Source organism: Podarcis erhardii (genome assembly GCF_964252035.2).
Source record: "Podarcis erhardii genome assembly, chromosome: 5".
In the NCBI taxonomy this organism is placed as follows: Eukaryota; Metazoa; Chordata; class Lepidosauria; order Squamata; family Lacertidae; genus Podarcis; species Podarcis erhardii.
In genome coordinates, this window is record NC_138509.1 from 52161211 (window position 1) to 52179491 (window position 18281).

The 18281-nt window shown below is 41.6% G+C and overlaps 1 protein-coding gene across 3 annotated transcripts in view; it reads right to left on the bottom strand.

Annotated features, from left to right (window-relative positions):
• Positions 1-733: 733 nt before the first annotated feature.
• Positions 734-18281, bottom strand: part of ACSL5 (acyl-CoA synthetase long chain family member 5) — a 31178-nt gene continuing 13630 nt past the window's right edge. For all 3 annotated transcript variants that reach the window (XM_081863037.1, XM_081863038.1, XM_081863036.1), the window contains exons 3-21: positions 17605-17713; positions 16086-16150; positions 15905-16006; positions 15317-15416; positions 13133-13311; positions 11285-11317; positions 11127-11178; positions 10162-10235; positions 9954-10031; positions 9308-9442; positions 8819-8953; positions 8630-8725; positions 7049-7121; positions 6329-6417; positions 6125-6241; positions 4601-4744; positions 4186-4287; positions 2310-2381; positions 734-1546 (exon numbers count right to left, since the gene is read on the bottom strand). In XM_081863037.1, the coding sequence (XP_081719163.1) occupies positions 1409-1546; positions 2310-2381; positions 4186-4287; positions 4601-4744; positions 6125-6241; positions 6329-6417; positions 7049-7121; positions 8630-8725; positions 8819-8953; positions 9308-9442; positions 9954-10031; positions 10162-10235; positions 11127-11178; positions 11285-11317; positions 13133-13311; positions 15317-15416; positions 15905-16006; positions 16086-16150; positions 17605-17713 (1893 nt within the window). In that variant the 3' untranslated portion in view covers positions 734-1408. The remainder of the gene's footprint in view (positions 1547-2309; positions 2382-4185; positions 4288-4600; positions 4745-6124; positions 6242-6328; positions 6418-7048; positions 7122-8629; positions 8726-8818; positions 8954-9307; positions 9443-9953; positions 10032-10161; positions 10236-11126; positions 11179-11284; positions 11318-13132; positions 13312-15316; positions 15417-15904; positions 16007-16085; positions 16151-17604; positions 17714-18281) is intronic.

An 18281-nucleotide genomic window follows, 5' to 3' on the forward strand; every position in this document is an offset into this window, starting at 1 on the left:
TTCTATGAAGTCTGAAAACTAGAACCAGACTCTCGATACAAGAGAAGTCAGATAGTTGTGGGTTTTTATAAAGACTGGATTACGACTGTAGCAAATCCTTTGTGCTCAACACTAGGCAAAAGCAAATGCAGCATCTACTGTACCAAGAAGAAAACCCACTAAGAGATAATGAAGCAGCCCTACTGATGGCGAAGAGGATCAATGATACTTCAAAGAATATAGACAAATAGCTCTGATTTGGTGGGAAAGAGGTGCTTTGATAGGAAAAGTTGCAAAGCATCCCTGACAGATCTCGCCTCTATATCCTCCGGCCCCCATTTGTATGCTGTGTTTAATGCCTGTATTTCTCCTCACCCCAGGCTACTGTTACTAGTCTATACTGTAACAGATCAAAGGTGCTCTAGTTACTCATCTACAGTCCTGTCCCTGAAACCATCTTTGAGCACTTTGCTTTTGGAGTTGCAGAGAGAGCTGGAGCACTTGTAACCAGTAAGAGCCAAGGTCAGATTAATAAACATGCGCCTTGACATTAAGGGCAACTTAAATATGTACAGGAAATGAGACACTAGTCTTGGTAATCCAAGATGTCCCCCTCCCTAAAAAAACCCCAAACCCTTAAATTTTGAATAGATTTTATAAATGCTTAAGGGAAGTATCCTTCCACGTATTGAGAAATGGATATTTACCTTCATGGAACTCAGAGTACAAGATGTACTAAGTCAAAAGACACAAATTTCAGAAAGTGCTATCAGTTTATTTTTCACATACATTTTCAGCCAGCAGGAATAGTTTGCGCCTTAGCGGAATTTGAATACCCAGACTTTAAAAAATAGGCATTAAGTACATTTATTGCCAATGAGGCATTTGAGCACCCACCACAGAAGGATGGCATTCATGGCTTTTTCTCCAAAAGCATATACAAAGCTAGAGTAATTGACTGTACAAATCAAGACTATATTACATGGGGCAGAGCCTTTCAGTACGATTAGATTAAGTTAGTGTTTAAGCATACTGGTCCTATACAATCTCATTATGGCCGTTAGAATCATCAATAGTTTTAAGAGACGTCTTAAATACTTTCCCATACTATCTTCCACATACGGCAACTATCATCAAGTTCTTCCCATTTCATTTAGATTTATACAAATCACAAGGGACAACAGTAGTCACTGAGGCAGAAAGGCAGCTTTGCTCTGAATATACAAGTCTGGCATGTTCCATTTGAACAACGTAGTATATTACACAAGATTCACCACAACGAGTTGCTACCTTAGCCAAACATGTTTTTCTTTGAAGAGGAAAGGACACTTAGTTGATTCAGGTCCTTCATTTTTCAGCTGTTTAGGGCCTACCAAGTGCTTTCACAGTTCACTGTAAATACAATTAGCTGAGGCTCCCCGCCCCCTAACTACATATTAGCAGCATAGATAGCATCAATTTGACTTCTGAAGAATTTGGATACTTCTGCTCTCTTTGCCTTCAGTGTTGGGGTCAACAGTCCATTTTCAACTGTGAGCATCTCAGGATGGAGGTAGAGATCTTTCACCTGGTTGTGGAGACAATATTTTTGTCATAATAGTGCCTTATGCATTTGTCTGAGGTGGACAGTTTGCCTTATACTAAGGTTCCCTCTTTACCTTTGAGAAGCTATACTCTAAAGCCCTTGGGATCAAGGAAGTCTATAGTATTTCCTCAAACAGGCCCCCACCCCTATTTTCTTTTTGTATCAAAAGAGCTAGTTGTTGACAGCCACCATTTCACAACACACCAAGTGCCCCTTTGCTTAGGAGCAAAGTGCTATAACCATTTGTTACAGTATGGAGTGTATCATGCAGATTTCTGGTGTGATAATTCTTGGTTGTTGGATGCCTGCCCCACATCAATAGAGGCATTGCAGCAGATCTCTGGACTTGTCAGAGATCAAAGTTTGAGATAGAAATCTGAACTACATGTCCTAGGATGACAAGATACCTTTGAAACCTCTTGGAAGTCCAGAGATTTATTTATTTATAATTTTCACTTTTACAAATTTCCACATTTACAGAAGTCCGGAGATTTAAGACCAACTTATTCCTCCAGTATCTCTGACACACTCAATTCCTTTTGTAAAGGGATAAGGGCAGAGCACTATGGAAACATTATGGTGCTGATTTAAATCTTTTTATAAGCCGTTTTATGCATTCAAGCTTCTTTCCAACACAAACGGAGTATGCAGAAACCCGTCTCTCTACTTCTGGAGATTTGTGTTAAGAGTTCATTCTCTTTGAAGCCACTTAACAGCAATAGCCTTGAACAAACTGCATACTCACTTGTTCAAATGACTTGAGGCCAGCTTCTTTCCCCAACCTGATTATGTCTGACAGGATAGCTTTTTTCACCACCTAGAAGCAGAAAATATATTGGTAGGATTTAAACCAGCGGGTTTGAAAAACTTATAAGTTTATCTTAATGCCTTTAGAGACCAAGACTACATAAATGAAAACCCATTTCAGACCTGGAAACGATGCAAGTAGTCCCATAATATCTTAACAGATTTATGTTTACCAGTAACTAACCTATATATGGTAGCAACAAGGTGAAGAATAGAGACTTCCAGAAGCAGGTTACTGATGTAAGTCACCCCTCTATCCCAGTCAGCATGATTGTGGAATACAGTGGTACCCCGCAAGACGAACGCCTCGGAAGACGAAAAACTCGCTAGACGAAGGAGTTTCTCGTTTTCTTAGCCGCTTCGCAAGACGCATTTCCCTATGGGCTTGCTTCGCAAAACGAAGCTTGCCCCGCAAGCTCCGGGGATAGCGGGGAAGCGCAGCGCGTCTTCCCCGCTGTCCCCGGACCTCTTTTGAAGCAAGGGGCGGCAACGGGGAGAAGCGATCTTCTCCCCTCTGCCCCTTGCTTCAAAAGTGGGGACAGAGGGGAAGGCGCACGCGCCTTCCCCTCTGTCCCTGGAGATTGCGGGGCAGGCAACGGGGAGAAGCAATCTTCTCCCCACTGCCCCTTGCTTTAAAGGAACGAATTGATTGATTTTCAATGCATTCCTATGGGAAACCGTGCTTCGCAAGACGAAAAACTCGCAAGAAGAAAAAACTTGCGGAACGAATTAATTTCGTCTTGCGAGGCACCACTGTATTTTTAGCCAATGGTTTTCCCTTTCTACGAATCTTAACTTTATGGAATGAATTCACATTTGTTCTGCAGGAGTACTTTTCAGGAGTCAAATCTCACATTGTGCTAGAAAGTCTTTCTTGGAATTTTAATGAGTTCAGTTCTGTGCATTCAGGCTAAGGAAGGCACTAGATTTTAGAAATCTGAGAGAAATGTATAGACCTCAAACACACATTCTTTCCCACCCACTGCTGCCCAATCCGCTGATTGTTAAAGCCTGACACCATAAAGCAGTTTAATTCTTAAGGAATTTGTGTGGCTTGGTTGTGGAGTGGGAAGAGACCCTCACAGAGCCATGCACTTAGCAAGTATTGTGAGCAAAAAATAGAAACAAGGACTATTGCCTCAAAAGCCTTTTAAAAAACCTCAAAGGGAGAGCTTATATGCAAATTAAATACTGCACTCACACAAAATTCACTTCCAGGATTGCTGTCTTATTTCTTAACACGCAGTTGTTCACACCTCAGCAAATGTGTGCGTTAAGCTTGAACATGGGGAGTTTTACTAGCACAACTTTCTAATCAAACAGCATACTCAAGATACATACGAAGTTAACATGCAAGTTCAGACATGAAAATGCTGCTAAAGTAAAAACTTTCACTGCAGTGACAAGTAATTATAATAATTGCCTGCTCCTCTCGCTTAACCCACTATACCAGCCTTGGTTGCCAACACACAATTTAGAATAACTGTTCTAATCACATATCCAATTTCCTCCCATCTTGATTTAAAAGCTACCTTGCTTAAATCTAGTTTAGTAGGCTGTATTGTAGGATTGGGTATACATTAATAATTTTAGCAGGAAGCAGCTATTTACAAGTTTATGTGCTATGGCACAAAAGACTCATCATGCAAAACTGCATATCCAAACACCAAGTGAGAGTCAAGAGGCAAACTGGCTCTTTTATTATCGAACTCTGAAATCCAGTTTACAATCAGACAATTTCCCCTTCAAGTTCACCGAATGAACTCTTATCTTCAGTAACTTGGATCTTCACAAAGTGAGAGAAAGGCACTTACTGTATTTTTGCAGAGTTCCTCAAACGAACCTTTAACTCCCAACTTTGCTGCAAACTCTGGAAGGGTCTCTGGATCAGGAACCACCACACTCACCAAGAATGACTGTAGGAAGAATGAACATTCAAACTCCAGGAAAAAAATGGGTGTGGGTGTGTTGTATGTACTCGTTCCCAAAGATTTCCACTTGGGCATATTGAGTTCCCTTGGATCTTTGGGCCAAAGGGCCAACATGTCGTGTCATACTATAAAGAAGTCAGCTTTTATGATCATGCAATCCATTAGGTCTTCATTGTGTCCCCGCAAGTCACCCATCTCAGCAGCAGTGTGTGTCTTGACCATTCTGATTGAACTGTCTGGCCTTAGAAACCAGTTAGCACAGTGGTTGAAGATACAGCTCTGAACATGGCACACTTACCTGTAGGCTATCTCCATGCACAAAGACCTGTGCTACAGGAGCACTTCTGAGGTAGATGTTTTCAATCTTTTCAGGTGCAATATATTCTCCCTGAGCTAGCTTGAAGATGTTCTTTTTTCTGTCAATTATTTTTAATGCACCACTCTGCAAAAAGTACAAAAACAAGTTTGGAGACAGGAATAGAAATCTATATCCCACATTTTTCTCCAAAGAGCTCAAAGTTGTGTACATGGCTCTCCCACTCTTTATTTAATCTCCACAACAACCCTGGGAGGTAGGTTAGGCTGAGAGGCAGTGATTCACCCAGAAAGCTTCATGGCAGAGTGGCGATTTGGACTCTGGTCTCCCAGCTCCTAGTCCCACACTCTAACCACTACACCACACTGGCCTAAAATTCCCAGAGTGGTTTAATGATCATTCCTTCTTCACAGGGAACTCTGGGAATTGCAGCTATGTGAGGGGAATTGGGATCTCCTAACAACTTTTGGCCCCCTTAACAAACCACTGCTCCCAGAATTCTTTGTGGAAAGCCATGACTGCTTAAAGTGATATCATAGGGTTTAAAATGCATAATGTAAATGGAGGCCAAGTAGAATGCTTTAAGAATAATGCGTTGGTGCCATATTCAGTAATTCAATCTTTGAATGGTGCATTCATAACAAACCCTATCAGTAGCTTTTGGGAGAGTCCTTAGTGCCTCATCTCTCCTAATCCACAGTGCACTATATGCAAGAAAGCATGCCCTCTGGCTGTATTATCCACCACCAATTTCACAACTTGTAGTAGAATGCACACTTTGGGGTGCATTAATTTATCTTGCTATTTGAAGGATACATGGGGAATGCTTACTGCTGCAACATACCGAGAGTCACTGTGAAGTTTATTTTATATTATACTTCCGATTTGTGTTTGGGTGCCAAGCTTTGCAGGAATAGCTTCCTATCTTTGCAGGGGAATAATTACTGCAAATCTCATTTTAAACGCTTTCAAGTATCCTTTCTAGGAGTCATTTTCTACAGCCAGATGCAGAAAAGCTTGGAGACCAAAATGGAGGCCACTTCTAGATAATCTGTTTTATTGAGAATTCATCCATGTACAGTGGTACCTCGGGTTAATCACTTAATTCATTCTGGAGGTCCGTTCTTAACCTGAAACTGTTCTTAACCTGAGGTACCACTTTAGCTAATGGGGCCTGCTGCGCCACCGCCACGCAATTTCTGTTCTCATCCTGAAGCAAAGTTCTTAACCCAAGGTACTATTTCTGGGTTAGCGGAGTCTGTAACCTGAAGTGTCTGTAACCTGAAGCATCTGTAACCCAAGGTACCACTGTATGTTTGTGGGAAGGTTATAGGATGTCATGTCAAGCAATTGTTATCTCACATTCAAGCATATTTTAGTCCACAATTTCATTTTGTTGGAAGTGGGTTAGTTGCATCAGAATTCCAAATGGTGCAATCTGGAATTAGCCAGCATACTGTTCTGTGCAAAGTAGTCAGCAAGCTGCCTCACTAACCACCAACTTACCGGCATCCATTTCCCAATGTCCCCAGTATGAAGCCACCCATCTCGGTCAATCGCTTCATCAGTTTTCTCAGGATCCTTCAAGTAACCCTTGAATACATTTGGCCCCTTAATGCAAATCTATAGAAGGCACACAAAAATAGGTGTTAGACCCCATCTATTTTAAACTTCAGCTCACAGAATGCTACATCACAAAAAGGAGCTTACCTCCCCTTCACCGTTGGCTGCAAGGTAGTTCATTTCAGCAACATCGTCAAGTTTTACAATGTTGCAAGCTAGGGGGGGTCCAACGTGACCTAAAGAAGAACACCCAGGCAGAAAATGTAGGTTTTTTTCTCAGTACAATCCTCCCTTCTTTACCTGTCTTGGCAGCTGTTTAAAATCGCCAAAATTCCACGGAGGTGCATACGAAGAAGGGCAAAAAGTGGCTGTTGTTGTATCAACCCATTCCTCACTTACATATTGAAGTAACTGTTAACTTCCATAATCCCCTTTTATAGCGTAAACGGTTATAAAAGTCTCTCCCACCTCCACAGCAGAAAAGCAAGCTCTGAATAATCAGATTAGAAGTTGTCTTAAGTCTAACTCATCTTGCCAGTATAGCCCATTCTGCTAGTAAACGGAAGGATGTTATATTTAAATGCAGGAGATGCAAAAACCTGTTGCCCCCCCCCCATATTTATGTGATTAGTTACATAGAAAGAAGAAAGCAGCCGGATGAACTGCAAAGTAGCCAGAGAAGCCAAAGGAAAGCTCCCATCTCCCCCTGGCCCACACAAACACAGCAGATACAACTCATCCAATACTACCTTGCCCATCATAAGATGTTTCTTTAACTCATGCTGGCCATCTATTATATGCAACTATAAGCCAACTGAAGCCCAAGTCATAGTCTTCAGCCACAGTTGGAATTTTAAGAAAGCATACCAGTCGTCCAGTCTCCCGGCAATGAAAATGTGCAGCCACCTGTGCACTCTGTTTGGCCATATGCTTCAAAGATCTGTTTTGGAAGACAAATATTTAATTAGATGGCGCCCTTTAGTTCCAGTTGCAGTTTTGATGGGTTTGTTTTATGACAACGTGGAGTCTACATGAACAATTCAATGAACAAGGCAAGTTCTGTCATGACAGAGATCCACTGAGGTCGGTGGTACTTAGGGGTGTTGCTCAGAAGTGGAGCCTATAGGACTGGATTATTTGTGAAGTTTTTCCATAATCCTCTCTCCCCCCCCCCAGTTTAAATACTTTAGTGAAATTCATAGATAACATACACAATATACAAAGATGAAAACTATCATGTACTAATAATCTTATATATGTTTACAAAAATTAAATTTAAATTAACTTTATGCAATCTCTTTTTTCCTATCTTTTTGCTGATGTAGACTAGACTTCCTATCATTTCCCGATGCATATAACCTTTCTGGTGATGAAGGTAAAGGTAAAGGGACCCCTGACAGTTAAGTCCAGTTGTGAACAACTCTGGGGTTGCGGCGCTCATCTCGCTTTACAGGCCGAGGGAGCTGGCGTTTGTGCACAGACAGTTTTTCTGGGTCATGTGGCCAGCATGACTAAGCCGCTTCTGGTGCAACGGAACACCGAAACCAGAGCAGAGCACGGAAATGTGGTTTACCTTCGCGCCAGAGAGAAGGTATCTACTTGCACTGCGTGCTTTGAAACTGCTATGTTGGCAGGAGTTGGGACCAAACTGTGGGAGCTCACCCTGTTGTGAGGCCTCGAACTGCCAACCTTCCAATCAGCAAGTCCAAGCAAGTGGCACAGTGGTTTAAACCACAGCGCCACCTGCGACTTCCTATCATTTCCCGATGCATATAACCTTTCTGGTGATGAATGTACTTATTACCTTACCCTTTCTGTACTTTAATACTTTCTTACAACAATTAGAACTCTTTTGCTTGTTTCTTATTCTATAGATCTCTTATATATCCCATTTTTGAATCAATGATTGTCTTGTATTACCTCTTAGTCTGTTAGTCAATTGCACTATTTCCACATATTCCAGTCATTTGCACTGCCAATCTGATAAAGTTGGAACTTTTTCCAAAGTGTTTCCATAATTTTGCCTACAAAATATACACTCACTATTAAAATTATGGAAACTATGGAAGTGTTTCCATAATTTTGATTTTAATAGTGAGTGTATATTTTGTAGGCAAACGAATTGTTCCATTTTGAAGTGTTAATGTGCTTGTTATTTTTGGACTTGTTTTCATGTATTCTCTCATTTTCTGTATATTGCCTTCTTTGTTATTTTTATTCCATGGTTGCCCTTCTGCGGCACTGAAATATTTGATAAAGAGCAGGTTACAACAACATTTGCACAGTCCACAACTACATTCATGGCTGAGCTTCCAATATCGGTTCATCGCCCAACCAACGGCAGCACTTTTCATTTCTCAGGTGCCACAGCAATGCCACTAACAGAACCTTCAAGCTAACCAATTCGCTTCCTTGGGGTGGAGAAACCCATGGGGGCTTTGCCCTCACCTGACACCCAAAGGCTGCTCTGAGGAACGTTAGGACAGGTGAAGATATGGGGGCAGCTCCAGTGACTACGATTCGCACCTTCCCACCCAAGATTTCCTGTGGAGAAGGGAAGAGAAGAATGTAAGCACAGGCACCCCGGCGAAAGGTATTGTGGCATTGGTTCTGAAGTCTAAAAAGGGGAGCACGTACCTGAACTTTATTGAAGACTAGCTTGTCCCAGATGCTGGTGTTTCGGATAATGCCTTGCTTCACTTCAGCATGCTTCCTGGCTACAGCAACTTTGAGCAATAACTGCTTGAAGTTTGTTTGGGCACCACTTTGAATCTGCAAGAAATCAGGGCACTGTACTACTAAAGGGGATGTGGGCTAACCTCTTCATTTCTGGTGACCCCATTTCTTTGCCCTTCCCAAACATCCAGTCATTATGCCCTCTAACCTTAAGATGGATTTTAAAGCCATGATGGGACATGGGAGAGTTTAGGAGAAAGCCCTGTGGCATTTTGGGGTGAGCTTGCCATTTCTGGTTTCAGGATTTGGTGGCGTGGGAACTTGGGAAGGTACAAGGATTCTAATCGAACTATTCTATGGAAAATTTAAATAGAAGCATAATATACCCAGTTGCAATTGTACTTAACAGGATTCAAGTGGAGGCAGCTTTATATTAGGTACAATGTTTACCTTGTCATAGATCCTGTTGAGCAGTCTTGGCACCACTGGGAAGATAGTTGGCTTCAAAGTTTTCATGTCATCAGTAAGAAATCTAATATCTCCTTGGAAGAACCCCACTTTTGCTCCATTGCTGTACATTACAGTCTAAAAAGTAACCATGGAAGACCTTAAATATACTGCAAAAGGTACTAGGATTGAGACCCCATTCCCAATCTGCCAGTTCAACCTCTACCCATTAAAACATCTAGATGTCAGTAGCCTCCATTCATTGATCTTTGGGAACACTGGGCATTTATTTAATTAAAAGCTTAATTTAATTAAAAGCTTAATTAAATAAAAACTTTTTCAGAATATAAAAATGGATTGCTGTAAACTGTGTTCCTCAAGCTAAGTTTGAGAGGTGTTTCCATGTACACACACACACACACACACACCACATCTCAAGATCTTGCTTGCAACATTTATCATGATATACAAGCACACCTTGTTGTCACATTAAGCAGGAAGGACCACAATCCTTTTGCCAGATGGGTTGCTTACAGAGCCAGCCAGTGGCTAAGCCACTCACGTGCCACTGTTTAACCTTTTGAGGAGACCCAAGAAGCACCACACAGTTGCTCCGAGTGGCAAGAGGAACTTAAGAGAGGGGTTTTACCTGCACTACTCTCTCAAACATGTGAGCTAGAGGAAGGTATGACAGCGATACATCCGATGGCACACAAGGACTTGTCATCTGTAAGAAAAGAAGCAGGCGGTGTCACAATGATGCTCCAGTTCTACAAACATGCAAAAATGTAGAGTTTGATTGTCGGCAGCCTGACCAACCAAATTAGTCAGCTTGGCCTTTGCATATGGTCACTTACTTCTATAGTCTTCATGAACGCAGCAGCATTGGCAACAATACTTTCATGTGTTAGCATGGCTCCTTTAGGGTTACCTACACACATAAAAACAAACAAATTTGCAGCTCAAACCAGGAATTTAAGAGCTGAACTACACACTGTTTCAGGCAACCTGAACACCATGAAACAAGAACACTCCTTTCATTATTATTATTTTTTGAAAGTATGGACTAAGTGTGAACTCAAAGCAGCTTTAAAAAACACACAACTTCATGGTTTAAAAATCATAAAATGCAGCATAAAAATCTACCCCTATAGATTTCTTTTTGAGGCAGGCATGCAATACTGCTAACCAGGCCAGTTTTAGCTATTACAGATAGCATGCAAGCTTTCTGTCAGAATAAGAGGTGTAGAGTCAAGTGCCCCCGGAATTTCTGCATCAAATAACCATTTTTGAAGGCCCAGTGGGAAATCCTCAAAATGATGTTAAGTGCTACTTCTCTTTCCTTGCTTCCCTCCCAAATTGTGTGGCAGTCTTATTCTATGAAGAGCTGTCAACAGTTTCACCTCAATATCATCAGTTTTAATAGGATTTGTGTCTCTTCCTCCCTATAAAAGTATCAAGGGGACACAGAAATTTATCATTGCCCCCTCTCCACATTCCTTGAGAAGAGTCCAAATTTCACCCTGTGAAACTGAAGTTCCCATTCAGGCAGCATGAAGCAATAAAAAGAAAAACCAACAGGAGTTCTTTGCATACTAAAACACATCAGGAACATATTACACGGCATAAATACAAGTATGAAAACCCCTCAAATGCTTCTGGCATGAGTGGTTATGGCTGGAGCTTTTTTTTGTTTCAGTAACTGGATGGGCTCCAATATCTCCAACATTTCAGGCGACTCTTAAAATCTAAAAATAGGATTAGCGTTTGTCCCTTTTGTCACAAAAGATGATGCCTATTGATGTTCTACCAAGTTATTTACCTGTTGTTCCGCTGGTGAAACAGACTATGGCAAGATCCTCTGGCTTGGGAAGCTGCAATAAGATAACAATTGAGTCCAAAATGGGTTCAAGCTTTTAAAATCACACATGGTAGTAAATAGACTTCACTGGTTGAGTAAAATAGAGGATGAGTACTTACAACTGGTCTGCTGAAGTTGTGTTTTCCTAGCATCTGTAGGAAAACAAGCAAGAGCAATTAAGCAGTGCCACTAAGGAATGGGGCAGTTGTGGCGGACAGTGGTGATAACTATTACAGGGTAGCTCAAGAAGTAGATGTTCTGAAGTGGTTTGGGGGCAGGTATGAAGTGATGGTCTGAATGTAAATTGAGATTAATCTAGATAGACAAGAGCCATTTGTAGCATTTATGATTGCAGAAAGAAATCCCAACAATAGCTATGCAGCTATAGCACTTTAGATATTAAGACAAGGCTTGAGAATGGGCAGAGGGAGAGAGAGCACGTATTTAGCTGAAAATTCATCTTTTAATTCCCTCAAGATGCAGGGGTGTGTGTGTGTGTGTGTGTGTGTGTGGGTGGGTGGGTGTGTGTGTTTTAAAAAAACAAATCTGCGCGCGCACACACACACACACACACACAATCTCCCACCTTTTGTCTGTTCTAAGACCGCAGGACACAGAACAATCAACTTATGTTGTGAATAATTCCACTGTTTTTTCTGTTTAAGTTCGGTGACTGGTTTTTCAAGGTTTACAAAAATGTATTTAGAGAAAGAAAAAAGAATTCTACTCTGGAAAGCTGTGCAATGTATGGGCGTAATAGATTGTAGGCACTGCTATTTATTGATACACCCTTATAGCATTTTTTTAATTAAAAAAATGGCACAGAAAAGCCCAAGAATAGAAGGATCAGCATGAGTATTAAGGATAAAAAATTGAAAGAGGACTGGAGACCACACTGGAAGTTGTGCAAGGCCAGAATCACTGGTGAAACTGAAATATGAATATTGTGGCAAAGATAACCTGCCCAACACATACACTGCTGTCCAGCCAAGTCACAGTCCCAACAATTGTCAATGACCAACTTCGCATGGCACATTAAACCAAGGATGGGGAGTCTTTTGCATCCCAAGGACCACAGACAAATGTAGGTAGCATATGAAATGTGTAATCTCACCTAGTTTATTCACTCACACACATACCTCTCAACCCAAACAAGCAGGAAGTGTTGTTGGAGTTAAAGGACACATTCCATCCAGGCAAAAATATTCAAGGAGAATGCAAAGCAGGACTGGTATAGGGTGTGGCTAAGGACAGTTCTAAGAAGAGTCCTGAAGACTAGATGGAAAGGTCTGGATGGCCATATCTGGCCCCTGTGCCTGAGGTTTCCCATCACTGCATTGAACCATAGTTTATTTTGTACTATTGTTTAATATAAACAAGCAGCATGTTGGTGCGCGCTACTCAAAGTCCCTGGTGTGCTTCTCCCCCTTTATCCTTTGGCATGCTGGGGAACAAACCAACCAAAGGTTCATTTCATGTTATTTGCCTACCAGCACTCATGGTTTGTTCCTCTCCAAACAAACCACATGTGGAAACAGAAGGGCAAGATACCAAGCAATTTGATTAGACTCTGCAGCTTTGGGAGGAATACTATGGCCATGCTTTAATATCCACCCAGTGAAGTTGCTCAACACTTTTCAGAAGATTCAGTTCCCACATGGAATGGGAGATTGAGTAAATTTACTCAATTTACTCAAAATTTAAGCATGTACTCAAAGCCAAATCCCAAAAGATGTCACAATGATGAACATACATACTTGCAGTTTCTAGAAGGTTTAACCCAGGCTTCCTCAACCTCGGCCCTCCACATGTTTTGAGACTACAATTCCCAGCATCCCTGACCACTGGGTCCTGCTAGCTAGGGATCATGGGAGTTGTAGGCCAAAAACATCTGGAGGGCCAAGGTTGAGGAAGCCTGCTTCAACCTCTCTCAAGAGTAGACTTGTCAAGCAAAAGGGACCCTGTACCTCAATTTCTTGTAATGAAAAGATTTCAACTCCCAGGGAAACTCCTTTTTCCTTTAATGTGGCATCAAAAGGATCCATCAGAATTATCATCTTCAGTCCTGGTGTCTTCTTTTGTTCACAGTTCTCAAGTATCACTTGTGCTTTCTCGGGTTTGTCACATATCACTGTAGCAATGTCAGCTAAAGGAACACACATAACACTTGACAACCTCCATCATTGGACTCAGGTTACGCAGAACACACAAGCAGCACCAGCTTGCTGAAGCAGACATCTCCACATACCCATTTCATGTGGCAATCATTTAAGAAGTGGCAAGCGGAAATAATGCATTGAGCACAAGCACTCTGTGTGCCAGAATCTTCTGGGAGCTGTAAGAAATGATAGCCTAATTGCAAGCCACACCTGGCAGGCACAGCTATCAAGACACAGACACTTAAATTTACTGTGAGGAGTATAGGCCTCTTAATTGGGCTTTAGAGCCTATTAAGTATACTACACAATTATTATTATTCCTGCCGCTCGTACTAGCTTGTAAAAACACTTTGAGCAAGCATGTTGCATGCAAATGCCAATGTCTCTTTAACCCAAACAGTTTGGGAGGGAGCATTTGGGATTCTAGGAGAATTTGGGGCATTTACTCCTTTATCCATCATGTATGTTTGAAAGCAAGCTTTTGTCTACAGGTTTCACGATCTACAACATCATGCATTTCACTGAAAGGAAAGAGCTGTTGTGGGGGGAAAGTAAAGGGAAACATCTTCCACTGTTGTTTCCGACTGAGGTCAAGCAACTTAATTACCGGTAAGTAAGGCTACCATTGCATGGTTTGTGTAGCTTGGATCATAGCTGCTATAATTGGAAGTCATGCTATACTAATGGAGTACAATTAAATGAGCACCCAACTTGTCCAGACTAGTACAAAAAGTCCACTACTATTCTGTTATCCAAGAGACATAACTCCTTGGAGAATTAATCTCAGCAAGGTTTCCTGTTAGGATTTTAAGCTTGTGGCTTTCTCTCTTGTGAAAAGCATTGGGGGCTTTATAACAATTGCAGTAAAAACACTGGCTAGCTGTATTTCATTCCATTCGTGATTTTAACACTGACAGAGATTTTATCTCCAGACAGTTCCAAGAGTTTCGCTCAAAGAAGCTGCAACTCTTTGCATTCAAAAAGTTGGTTTCAAAGAAGTGAGCAAAATAAACTTTGAGGAAGTTCAAAGCTTAGTAACTGAAATACCAGCAATGGAGTGTATGATCCTCACCTGTATGTGTGTGTGTGTGTGTGCGCGTGCACGTGCGCGCGTGCAAATAGAGTTTAATGGCCACTATTTTCATTTCAATAATGCCTTTTTTCGTCTAGGATAGCATAAGCGTAACTATAGAAGGGGGGAGGGTGTCTTCTATTTAAGCATTTTGAAGCCAAGATGAGACTAGCTGCAAGCAATTTCATTGTTTCATTTCTTTACAGAAATAAATACCCTGTTACCACCCCTGCGTAGTCTTCTGAGGACAGATTATGTTCAACACTGTCACAAGTATCTTGCTAAGAGGCAAAGTCTGACTATTTGCCAAACAGCCTGAAGAAGTTCTCCAGAGGCAGGCTCAGAAAACCCCACCTCAGGAAGGAGCAGGACCAAAAATCTGATCAGGGACTTAAAGTTGGTTGAGAAATGCTTTGCTCCTCTACTTAAGCAAGGTCTTTGTCTCATGGGGATTCCAGGGCTTTTTGAAGTCAAAGATCCAGCATACCGACAGCTGTACTGACAGAACAGAGCTTCAGCTACTAAAGCTCTTTTATTTGGCTCTATTCAAAGCAACATTGTTATGTCACATTGAACAGGACTGGTATTACAGAGGAGGAGGACGAGAGGTCAGTTCCATTAATGACACACAGGGTTACCTGCTCCCCCATCCTCAGATTTTACACCTGTCTCTTACTTACCCCTCTGCAGACTAACGAAGCAGACGATAATTTTTCTGAGTCATTTCTGCCTTTTAAGAAGAATTTGGGTCATATTAACTCAAATAGGAGGGGAATTCTTGGAACTTTTGTCCCTCTATTTGAGGACCAAATTTCACTTTATAGTAGTCACTTGTCAAGAAAATAACGCGCGCACCCCCCCCCCCGCAATATAAAGAAAGAGTAGAACAAGGTATTTCATGGCCAGAGAAAACAGCTTACCTTTGTTAATAACGTACACAATTGCATCAGGTCCCAGAGTGTCATAAAGGGGAACTGCAACCATTGAGTAAGTGTAGCAGGCAAGCTCAGAGATCACCCACTACAGGAGAAAAGAACGGAAAAACACATAAGCATTGTGTGGCAATATATAAAACAGCATGTTTAAGGATCAAGTATATTCTAGTAATCCTCCCATTAGAGCTTCATGTGTTAATTGTGTTGAGCTTGTGAACTTGCAAGCTTGCACCTGGCAGGAACTATATATGACACATCTATTCCAATGAGCATGATAAGTCAAGGAAACTTGATTTTATCAGCCAAACTGCAGAAGCAATTGTGGTAGATATGCAAGCCATTGTGCAAATTGGGGGGGGGGCGACTCATTAGGAAATTGTGAACACATCACGCATTAATTCCAGCAAGACAAGCAACATGCCAAAGCTGCTCTCAGCACCAGATCAGAACATGAACAGGCAGCAGGTCCATACACTTCTGCTGCTGCTTCCAAACATTAATATCAAAACAGTGTGCAAATTTAGGAATGGTTTTACCAGAATACTATGGCCAACTAGGATTCTCACAAGTTACCTCTGGTCTATTCTGAGCAAAGATGCCAATGAACTGGTCTCCTGAGGGTTTACATCCTTTGTGTAGAAGACCTGATCCCAGGTGTTCAGCTCTGTCCAGCACCTAGAAATATCAGGGATAGTTAACTTGACATTATTGGCAAGGGATTTAGGTCAATTTTCCAGTTGGTGTTTTAACCAACCTGTTGGTAAGACAGCCACTGAAAAGGTTTCTTTGGTTTTCTGTATCCTAAGCAAGGGCCATTTTCTGCAAGGGAAAAAAATGAGATTATGAATATGCCAGCATAGTAGAAGGGTCTTCAAGTGAACCGAAGGATACCGAACAAGAATCCACAGCTTTTAGGCATCCCTGATTTGCTGACATCGTCAGCCAGATTTGTTGCCTAGATGCTAAATTATGTCTTTAGGTTGCAATATCTTCAACAACTGAACACTTTTCTGCATTAGAGGACTTTAGACGGCTTTGTGCAGAGATGGATTCCCATTCATTGTATTTACCTTCCTTTAATATTAGATGTGGTTTACAGTTTAAAAATAATAATACTTGAACAGAAAATCAAGCAAATTTCAAGAAACATTAGAATGCCTTCTTATGGGAAAGTCTGAAATGCTTTTCTTATACAGCATTCACATATTACTGTGATATGTAGATCACCCTCATCAAAACAGCATCAGAAGCTGGTTAAGGACCAAAGCACATGTGATGCAAGAGATTCAGTGTAAGTTTGGATGCCCTACACTGGCTTCTTTTTAAAGAAGTGTTCTCTTCTTAATTCAGGATATCAAGTCATTGATCTACCACATTATATGGTTTGGCCTCAAGCATTATGCTCCAACCTCATGAAAATGAAAGTCAGACTTTTTATTTCACACCATTCGTTTCCACACCAATTATAAGGAGCCCTGCAACATTTGTGGTGTTAGAGGATTTGTTTTTATATTCAAGTCATCTCTAAAGCAAGCCAGCCATTTCTGAAGAATATCCTCAGTAGGCAATCACTGTGGGTAGAAAAGGATGCTCATATCAAGGACCAGAAACACACAGAAAGACTGCCATGAATCCATATTCCCATATGGAAAGCCCAGTGTTATTTTTCTAGAAAAAGAAGTGGTGGAACTCACCACCATCGCCTCCCTTGTTCTCTTATACAGTGGTGCCTCGCAAGACGAAAAGAATCCGTTCCGCGAGTCTCTTCGTCTAGCGGTTTTTTCGTCTTGCAAAGCAAGCCCATTAGCGGCTTAGCGGATTAGCGCTATTAGTGGCTTAGCGGCTTTTAGCGGATTAGCAGATAAGCTGCTTAGCGGCTTAGAAAAAGGGGGGAAAGGGGGGGAAAGTCGGAAAAACTCACAAGACATTTTCGTCTTGCGAAGCAAGCCCATAGGGAAATTTGTCTTGCGAAGCACCTCCAAAACGGAAAACCCTTCATCTAGCGGGTTTTTCGTCTTGCGAGGCATTCGTCTTGCGGGGCACCACTGTAATGGCAATAGCACTCACTTGAGTGGTACCAGAACTGAGTTCCTGCAAGTTCCACCTGGAAAAGTCTCTGCAAAGAATCATTCTGTTAGCTTTTCCCTACTCAGCTTCATTAGCTTCATCAGGTGAGAAGTATTATGGCAACACCCACTCCATCCAAAACTGTGGTTTGAACAAGCAATGCTAAAACAGGCCATCCAAGTTGTCCCAGTGAATTCCCTACTCACCTGAGACGTAGCGTCCTCTTCTGAAACTTTCATATAAGGTCTGTGCATCCTCGTGGTAATAAGAAAGAAGCTTGCCATCAGGCATAAGAGCACTTCTTCTAGCTCCTCCCTACATTCAGAAATTATTCAGGTTAGTTGGCAATGTGGATGATGCACCACAAGGCCCCACTCCCCACATTAGACTTAACTCAGATTAAGACATGGGCTTCCTTGACCATGGGTTTCCAACTCTCCTCCTCCCATTGTGGAATTGATACTATCCCTATAGCACTTTTCATAGTGCCCAGCAAATGATTTAAGAGCCACTGTTATAGCATTGAAATCAAGCAAGTATGGAAGCGCCAATGCACCTCCTCTTCATCCATCTAAGGCCATTAGGGTAGCTATCAGATCTCCTTCAGAGGCCATCTGTTTCTAAAACAGTAGTAATTAGATGTCAACAAGATCTGTAGCCATTTCATTTGGCTGCTCTCATGAATCGAGCACCATCTCCTCAAGAATTTGTTAGTTGACTCCATGTTAAGTGAGATGGTGCATGACCCACAAATATGCTTTGTAGGCACACATACAGAAGCTGTTCTACTGATGGTTAACCAATGACTGTAGCAGAATCCGGTTGACTGGTCAGCCGTGTGACAATACTGCCCCAACCAAGCAGCCTTTGGGGAGAACAATTA